This window comes from Trachurus trachurus (genome assembly GCF_905171665.1).
Source record: "Trachurus trachurus genome assembly, chromosome: 4".
In the NCBI taxonomy this organism is placed as follows: domain Eukaryota; kingdom Metazoa; phylum Chordata; class Actinopteri; order Carangiformes; family Carangidae; genus Trachurus; species Trachurus trachurus.
Window position 1 is genome coordinate 15,137,646 of NC_139898.1, and position 10,069 is coordinate 15,147,714.

At 43.6% G+C, this 10,069-nt stretch overlaps 1 protein-coding gene across 2 annotated transcripts in view; it reads left to right on the top strand.

Moving 5' to 3' along the window:
* Window positions 1-9,295, top strand: part of trabd2b (TraB domain containing 2B) — a gene marked incomplete at both ends in the record, with an annotated part of 76,545 nt that extends 67,250 nt beyond the window's left edge. The window contains 3 exons of one of the 2 annotated variants that reach the window (XM_083970845.1): window positions 5,645-5,741; window positions 8,186-8,470; window positions 9,061-9,295. In XM_083970845.1, the coding sequence (XP_083826971.1) occupies window positions 5,645-5,741; window positions 8,186-8,470; window positions 9,061-9,295 (617 nt within the window). The remainder of the gene's footprint in view (window positions 1-5,644; window positions 5,742-8,185; window positions 8,471-9,060) is intronic. The other variant, XM_083970846.1, reaches the window with a different exon arrangement.
* Window positions 9,296-10,069: the final 774 nt, after the last annotated feature.

Consider the following 10,069-nt stretch of genomic DNA (forward strand, 5'->3'; position numbering starts at 1 on the left):
TGAATCAGCCTTCTCCACCGACATCATCAAAACGTCACACGAGGGAATATCTTTTGGCAGAAATATATTCATCACTGAGTTGAGTTCAGAGACTCTATGAATCGATGAAAACCAGCAGTACTAACGACTCCTGGTGGTCCAACACCTACATGTTGGGTTTTCCTTTAATTTGTCACCCATTTGACACCTACGGGCTTAGTCACACACATTCACAAACACATGGTGATGAGAGAAATTTTCCCCCCATCACCTCAGCCTGCGTACACACTCTGGACTGGAACACGTTTCAAAACAAATCTGAAGGAGGAACACGCCCATGTCAACTATAAAATAGTGGGTTAGGACGCAGTGATGAGAGAGGAAAAATAAAAATCTCTCTCTTTCTCTCTCTGTTTAACCTCATATTTGCATCTCACTTTCATCTGTTGCTCGAACGGCTCGGAGGCAACAGCTTGTGTTTGTTTGCACCATGATGTAGCAACAGTGCCCAGCACGCATTCCGGCTGGGTGGAGGGTATACGTCAATGCAATCCTCCTCGCCCTCCGGTCACGCTCGCCTTCTATCCTCCCTCTATCCTCCCTCACTCTCTCTCTCTCCATCTCTAGTCGCTCCCTCAACGCACGCTCAATGTCCGTCTATCCCTTTTGTCTCCCTCCCACTTTGTACTCACCACCATTAAATTGTCTTTTCATCCTCTCCTCCTTTTTACATTTGCTCATCCTTTTTTAGTGTTTGTGCAATTTTCATAAGAGGTGGTCTGCTTGCAAGCCATGTGGGATTTTTTTCTAAACCACTAGTGCATATCAGTTGATCCATTGTTTACACAACGTAATTGCAAACACATTTGTTTGTACAAAAACTGAAAAATAACATAACTTTTTCATTTTGGATAAATCTCCCGAGCTGTTTCCATTTTCCTCTCTCTTCCTGCTCCACTCCAAACTTCTCCCTTCATTTTGAATGTTGTCCACGGGGATGTAGAATGGAAAGGAAGGAGAGATGGATGTATAGAGCACAGAGACAGAAAGGGAGTGGTGAGGAGACTGAGCCAGTGATGGAGAGATGGAAAAGGGGGCTAGAGAGATAGAAGGAGGGGAAGGAGCCAAGGCTCAGTGTGAAAAAAGAGGTGCTGACATGGCCCAAGTCAAGCGTGGGTGGCAACCAGAGAGACATGCAACACTTATTTTTGCAACACACACTAATGCATTTGTGAACAACTTTTTGCAGAGAGAGAAGAGAGGAAAAATTGACAGACTGGGGACAAACAAAGAGAGGATAGACAGAAACACAGTGAGAGCCAGACAGCCAGTGACGGTACAAGAGGCCATGACTGGTCTGTCTGGAAGAGATAAGAGGCAGCCTGGAGACATGAGGTGGCAAAAGTAAACAACGACAGACAGAGGAAGAAGTGAAGTACATTAAGTAGCTACTGTAAGTGGGAATCAGGGATGGAAAGGTTATTAAACAGGAGTAACTGGGTCATTAACTCTGCTCTCGAGAGCCGGGGGAAGAAGAAATGGGAAACACCCTGTAAGGTACTGTGCACACTGCAAAAAGTGATTGCTGCTATACCACAATTATTTCACTTATTTTATTTTCTAGGCTTATTAGCTTCATTAGAGCAGACTGGCACGAAAAAAACTGACTGTTCCGTGATGGTATGTGGTTTAAGGCCACAAGATATGAGTAAGGTTGCTTCTGTTGTAGTCTGCATGCACACATCAGTTGGTAGATAAAAGACGATAAACAAGCTGTGCTCAGTTCAGTTATTAAAAGAAATAACCACAAGCTGGTTATGAGTATGTAGTTCACACTTGAATATAATTACTAATGTTAGAAAAGTCAAAATGCATTTTCAAAAATGCTTGAATTTTGAGGTAACGGATGAAGCACTGTCCAATACTGGAAATGAAACACATTAGCCAAATAACATGACATAATACATAATAGTAGCGTAAATGTAATGGCTGCCTGGATTATTCAATAAGAAGTGGCATGTTTTTTTGTTTTTTTTTCAAGAGATGAAGATGATGAAGATGTGTGGAGGGTGTTGAGGTTGGGGGTGACGGGTATGCACAGCATGCATGGCTTTAAAACTGGAGGCTGGGAGTTAACATCCTGAGTCCAGCGTGTGGTTAGGTTTAGGCAACACACTCTCTTAAATAAATGTTAATAAGTAAGTAAACAGTATTTCATTTATTTCTGTACTTAACCAAGACCATGATCTTTCCCTAACCCTTAACCAAAGGCTCTGAGGGCCTCAGCATAACCATAAAAGCCTTAATGGTGGAAAAAAGAGGAGCTGCTCACAGCTGCAAAACATCAAAACAATTTGCAGATGGTGGTGATATAGCTCTAAGAGGATTTTGGAAAAGAAACAATAAGTATTAAATCTTTGCAATAACACTTTGCTTTCTCTATATTAAGCCTAATTGGCAGTGGCATTCCAAAGTCATGGTGTCCATTTTCTATTGCGGTCTGTTAGTAGGAAAAGAGAAAAGCAGAATATGGTAGATTCTGTATATTGTTATGTAGTATGGCATATTGGTATATGTTTCTATACGTTATATTTTTCTTTGTTTGTGAACACACGCCACTCTTTTTAGATGAACCTCCAGTTAAAGCCCTCATCACTTCATGTGTATGAGAATATTTTGTTCAGGAAACACTGATACATATATGCGAGAATAAGAAAGCTTTCAAGAAATTTGTATTTGTGCCAAAAAAAAGGTCTTCTGCTTCTGTAATTAACTATAAACAAGAGTTTAACACAGAACAGCAGCATGTTTTACAGTGTGCTACCGGTGCAGCCAGCCTACGTGCACTACATGCAGCAGGGGAGCGTTTAGGAGTCAGCTGATCTCTCATTACATCTTGGCTAATGGAGCTGTTTGTTGGGCCTGCTCTCTGCTTCAGAAGCACCACACTGTTTACTGTCTGGATACTCCACAAACAAATACACTAGTCTAGCCACACACACACAAACACACACACACACACATCTGTATGGAAAGAGCCATGTCTGTACTCGGTCATTCACCCACTCAAGGATGAACCACAAAAATACACAGAACTAAACAATACACACGCCACCGTTGTCAGATGAAAAGCTAGTGATTCAACTTTTTTCCAAAATACCAGATTTGGAGAAGTCAGAAAAACATCTTTGTTTGTTTGAAAAATTGGGCCAAGTCATGGAGAACCACGCAATCCCGCAATTTAGGTTCAAACAGAAAAGTTACCAAAATTTGAGAATGGCTGGTTTTCCCCCTGTGTGAAAGACAGCATGTTTATGTGTGCCTGGATGCACGTGTGCGAAGAGTGTGTAGGTCTGTCTGGAGGATATTCATGGCTTTTTTGGCCTTGCATTACAGACTAAAAGCACAGTAGGTTGTTTACAGAGTGGGTGCATGTTTACGGCATCCTGCAAACAACAAGTGGAGTTTATGCTGAAATGAATACTCAGCAGATTGAACGTTTGAAGAACGTCAAATTTACAGCAGGTGTGTCTCAGAAATGAAAACCATGTGGTAGTCTGTCGACTGTGAAGGAAAACTGCAATTTCATCATACAAACAAACAAACACGCACATGCACACGCTGCTCTGTCTGTGTGCATTAGCCTTGACGGCAACGCAGAGGAAATCAAGTCAGCACATCAAACAGTCAGCTTGACCTCACACTCAGCAAACACACAGGGGATGTTCTTCTCTGCCCCCGGCCCCCAGAAATTAATGAAATAGCTGCTTGACACAGATATGAGGGTGGTTGAATCTGTCAGCGTGCAGTCGCTGCGTGAGCTGACTTTGGCCCCAGCGTCTTGTGAGGAGAAAGGGATGAAAGAAAGAGAGGAAGAATGTTAGAGAAGAGGAGAGAATTACTCTTGGTAGTGAAAGTATACAGGGCAGGCATTTGTGTAGTGAGACTTTTTGTTGTGTATTTTGCGGTAAAAACACTTAATAAGGGGGAAAAAAAGACATTTTAAACTGATGATGGCCCCAAATGAAAAGTGAAGGGATCACCAGCCTTTTCCAGTGCTGGCATGTACAACATTTCCTGGCAATCTGTACAATAACTGTAGAAATATTTCACTCTTAACCAAAGTGGTAGACTGACTGACTGACTGACTGACTGACTGACTGACTGACTGACTGACTGACATCCAGCATTTATTAGAGTGTTATTTGGTTGCTTTTGTTGCATGGAGAATATAATAATTACTCTGAAAACAAGGACAGAAATGATATTTAGGATGTGAGGATATTTAGTCTGCATAAACAAAAAATATGCACACATGCACACACATACGCACAAATACATACACCCATTTTCACCAAGTTAAAACCTCACGCTCTCCCCCCTGTGTAATCCCATCTGATCTTGCCGACACTGTTGTTAGAAGCCTCCTCTCACTCCGCAGCCTATCCCACCACTGCCTTTGAACTCGGCTGCCAAGAAAGTGTAACACCGCGTGCCTTTTTCTTTGACTTTCAGGAATGATCAGGAACATTATAATGATAAAATTGGCAGGGGGGGTGAGGAGCTGAGTGGGAGCACAGGGCCCTAACAAAAAGCAAGCAAGAGGCTTGAATATTGTCAACGTGTTGTTAATAAGCTGTGGGAGAGAGCTGAGGTGTGTGAGTGTTTGAATTCCTCTGTGTGTGTGTATGTGCAAATTTTTGTATGTGCAGGTTTGTGTATATGTGTGAGCACAAATATGAATTCTTCTGTCGGGGCGTGATGTCAGGGTACATTACAGCTTATTGCTGGGTTGAGTGACGCAAAGGAGTATTGGCTGATGGGAGAAATAAAAAAAGAAACAGCTTTCATCAGTGTGGTGCTGCGGCCCACATGTTTGATGTTAGACTGAAGGAACCAAGGTGAAGGAAAGGAAGAGAGGGGTGGAGGGCAGGTAGGAGATTGAGTGCCCACAATATGGGGTTATTAGAGAGCAACAAGTGGGTCCAGTAGATGTGTAATGTGTAAATATTATCATTCTTTCTTCTGTTGCTGCCACAGACTGAATGAATCTCTGTGAGTGGAAAAAATAAATACCCTCTTTGGTGGGGCATCAGTCTTTTCCCGGTGTTGAAGATCATACATCCAAAGACATAGAAAAGGAGACTATTTGGAGTAATATTTTTTGAGCATGAAAGTGTAACGAGATGGGTGTTTGCTTGTGTAAGGGTGATGTAAATGAAAGATAATTACCGGTATGTTAATCAAACACAAAAGTTATTAGAATGAACCCACTGATCCATGTAGTTGTTGATATGTTCCCTAAAAACAACATACTGTACTGTAAGTCAGCCACATGATGGCGATCCAGAAAAGTCGGAGGATTGCCTGGAGTTCATCCTCTGGGGAACATGAACATGTGGACAAAATACATTGCTCGACTGTTGAGATATGTCCGTCTGGGCTATCGCCATCCCTTGAGAAACACCTCCACCGAAAAAACTCTGTGGAAGATTGAGTTGCTGATTTTCGCATCAAAATATTTTACTATGAAACCCAATCCAGATTGTAACCAGTCATAAAGACAAAGCCTGTGCCCAGCAAAGACTTGTTTCAACTGGATCTTGCCGCTCTTAAATCTGCCCTGGCCTTAATTCTTTGTGTCTTTGCTTTTGTCTACCTTCAGGTCACTTCCTGGGGAACCACAGTGTGCTTGACATCCTCAGGCAAGAGGGCTACGAGATTGATCACATGCCCTCTGATCACCAAGAGCCAGCTACAGAGTGAGTAAGCAGAGAGGAGAGTGTATTGTAACAGATGGTCGAGCATGTCATTCAATTAAAGTACTATGGTTACAAAGAAACAAAGAAAAATCTGTTATTGAAAAACAACAAAAGCCAAAAGCTGGTTAGAAGTGTTGACAATGCATATTCTATTTTGGGGGTTAAATAATTGCAGTGTAATCAAATCATCGTCGAGCAAATGGATGATTCCAGTTCTGTGCAGTAAATCAGTCACAGGTTACACTTTGAAACTAAACCAGGAGTCTTCTAACCTGACAAGATAATGAATGGAAAAAGACAAGGAGGGTGTGATTATGTACCAGGATCAGACTGATAATGTTATGGTAATATGTACTGTGACAGACTCTTTCCAAAATGTGCTCTGTAACAAATAAAGCTAAGCTATGCAGGAATCCTTTGATAGCTCATCAACTCCCTCACCTTCCTCCCTTGCTCCCTCCCTCCCTCCCTCCCTCTCCCTCCTCTGCCTGCCAAGAGGAGCGCTGCCAGTGGTGTTCTGTCTGTTCTCAGCAGCCACTGGTACAACAGTCAACACAAACTGTTACGAACCCCAAACGACTAAGGGATGAGGGGAGTAACATAAAGTCAAACTACCGGGTAAGAGGAGTGATGGAACACAGGAGCTGTCAGTAAAACATGGCTTTATTTGCAAAAGAAGGCAGCAACCTAAAGACAACAACAAACACCACAAATACAGTAATCTAAGGGCAAGTTCTCCAAAAGTGAGGACGACTCTCCAACCAAACCAACACACGCTGCCGAAACGGCCAACTGGCGGCGACTGGTCCGCCTCTCTCCTTTATATAACCTGGTGACTGGCGATAGGAGTGTTAAGCAGCTCCAGGGAGGAGGGGCAGCACCTGACGCACACGAGGAACAAACACTCGAAACTACAACCTCTGGGCTGTAACACAAACACAACATACACAGACACACTTACGTGTATATGGAGGGTGAGTGGTGTGATGCACAATGCCAAGGAGCAGGTCTACGGAGTTGCACACATGCAAACTCATACACCTCACACACAGATTTGGCTTGTATCCTGCAGCATTTCTTCACAAAAAACCCTCCACAATCCCTCTTTATATCACACTGTGTGCGTGTGTGAGTGTGTGTTTGTACCCTTTGGCACAGAGTGGCTCCCCTCTCACCTAGGGGGTTGATCCGTGGGCCCATAAAATAGTAACAACAGCCACTTGAATCGGGCTGAAAATGGAAAAAACAAGGCACAACAAGGGGAATCTCTTTAAAAACAGTAACAACATCCCCAGCCCACCATCCAGCCGAGGCTTTTACAAACTTCTCGCAGCAAATTGCAGCTGTAAACGTAGCCTTCCCTATCTCCCACCACCCTGTGTGCAGAGCTGTGGGCTTCAGCCAGTGGTTCTGGTTTTAAAAGCTGACAAGTGGACTGACATGCTGTGGTCTCAAAGCACTCGTGTATGCCGCGCGCACACATACACACACACTACAGCACGACCACACACTTAAATGTGTGCACGCACGCACACACTTTCAGCTCCCTGATACAAGGTGATGTGACAGGCGAGGAAAAACACCGCAAGATTGCTTGCATGAGAGGTGTTTATGAAAGCTTTTAGCCTCAGAGCTGGAGGGTTTGGACACGACTGGCAAAAAGGTCTTAAAGAGTGATTATATGACTGACTGACAGAGCAGACTACAGCTGGGCTTGGCTCCACAGTAGCTTGACCACAGGCCTGGAGCTATCATCACCCTAACCAAGCCATCAAGACCTGGATGGGGGTTTCTGAGGCCTGTAGTAAAAGTGCAGACCATCAAATTTATGAAGACTGCAGAAACAAAGCTAGTGGAAATGGTGACTAAAACACTCCATCAAATGTTTGGTCATTTGAAAATTTGACATCAACATAGGAAATCCTGTTACTGTAGTTTTTTGGGTTTTTCTTTACTTTCCACCGCTTGTTTCAGTTTACATGATGTGTGTAGTAGGTTCTTTGTGTTGTTCCACCTTGAAACACAAAGTGGAAAGCAGAGAAAGTACGAGTTAACGCGTGGAAGAAAGAGAAGCGTTGCTAAAGCTGTCAAGGAAAGGACGGAGATTCTGGGTGGTCCGCTGTGGACGCATGTCAGTTTTGACGCAGCTGTACGGTCACATGAGTTACAACTTCCTCCAGCGTTGCCTGTTGGGTATTTCTGCCACTCAGTGCAGCATTTATAGGGCACGGCATCCTATGTGGTGGTCGAGTCCTTGATGGAGTTAGGGGAAACCACAAACAATAACATTCATTTGCTGCAGGTTTGAAATATTAGAAGAGTGAAACAAGCCCTAGAAACAAAGGTTTCAGTCATACTTAAAACACATCTAGGATTATGCTCAAAAAAATCTGAAGTATAAACTAACTTGATATACTTTGTGTCATGTCTTCCACCTGCTCTAGGAGTAAACCAGCTGAGGATGCTGCAGCAGGGTCCAGCGAGGAGAGCGTAGAAACCAGCACGGCAGCTCCCACCGGCTGGCAGACCAGTTCATCAGAGACAGAGCTGGACCTGGACGACCTGGAGAACATCCCTGGACTTGGAGATGACGAGCTGCCACACATTCTGCTCCCCGACAGCCTGAGCCAGCTGGAGGAGTTTGGGCGGCACAAACGGCCGCGGAAAGTTCACCGTGGCCACGGGCGGCCTCGCCTCTTCAGTGACCTGTGGGTTCGCATTGGGGATGGGTAAGATATCTGTGGTGGCCGGCTGATTTACAGATGTATGGAGTTAATTTCCTCTAACCTCTACAGATCTTACTCTGACTTAAAAACCATTACCTACAGAGTGTTAGAACACTTCTGCAAAAAACGCATTTCTGGCGTCTTCACATAATACAGTTCATAAGGTCATAACAGGTCAACATGAACCATTGCAGAGAACATACTACAGTTTTATTTATCATTATTTATTTTAAGTTATTACGGGGTGTCATTTAACTCAGTGGGTAGAGCTTCATATGCATGGGGCTATTAGTTCTCGCCGCAGCAGCCTCGGGTTGATTCCTCCCGTGGCCCTTTGCTGCGTGTCATTCTACCTCTCCATTTCCCCATTTCCTGTCTCTCTACAGCTGTCCTATGAATTTATGGCCTAAAAAGCCCAAATATACAATAACCTGAAGATTCACTGCAGAAAATGACAATAATGCCTCTATAGTCCAGTGACGTTCTTGTCAGAGGTCAAATAGTGGGTGGTGGTATCCTCATCCTCTCCTGCATAAAACATTTCACTGTTGTTACCGACTGAATCCTGATTGTTTGTATCTTCTTTTGTCCAGCACTACCCCACCACCTAATGTGAGGATAATCAACGGCTATGTGACTGTAGAGCCTCCGCTGACCCATCAAGAGCAGCGCAGACTGACGGACATCTACGCCACAGAGCGACAACCGGCTCCACCTTCCTCCACGTCACCTAGTCCCAGCTCGGCTCAGCCAGCCTCAGTCCACAGCGCACTCACACTGTCTTGTCTTTTAGCCTGGATCTCATCACATATGCTGTTTACCTCCTGACCACAAGACAGCGTTATCTCATAGACAAACACTCAGACACTGCTGCGTCCATACCAGAGCAGTGGAATGTACCTGATAAACAAGGAATGAACATCAGCACCTGCAGACAAGAGATGGAGGAGTGTCTTCAGTCAGGACACGGCATCCTGATGTGGGACAATTCTGCTGTGAGCCTCCACCACAGGGAGGGCTCAGCTCCAAGCTGCCGAAATGCCAAGTCTCAAAACGTGTGGAATAAGCTCTCAGCCATGAACGGACTGTGTTGGACTGAACAGGGTGGAGTCTTCAAACCTCATGAAAGTATTATGGTAGAATAACAAACACATAGCACAATGAAGACTGTAACTTGGAAGAGTTTGTTTGGTGGAGTCTTCTACCTAATAAAAACTGTAATAATGTATAGATAAATAAGACTGACATTAATAATGAGAATAGAATAGACTAATAACATATAACTCTGTGATAAATGAGTTGAATGCATACAGTCAAACAGTACTGTGTAGGAGGTGGAGCACTCAGTTGCCACTTTTGTAAATTGTGCATTTTGTTCATAAAGAAATATTGTATATTTATTATTTCTGGAAGAAAAGAGTATATTTTCTTGCTTTTTGAGGAAAAATGAAAAAATAAACTTTGAAAACCAATGAAGTGTTCAAGACGTCTTTCTTTTCAGTGGACAGATCATTTGGATTGAAGTTTATGACCAAGGCTGGAAGCAAAATAGAATAAATCAATAGAGGGAGCCAGCGGTGCTGAAAGATAGATTCCCCCTGC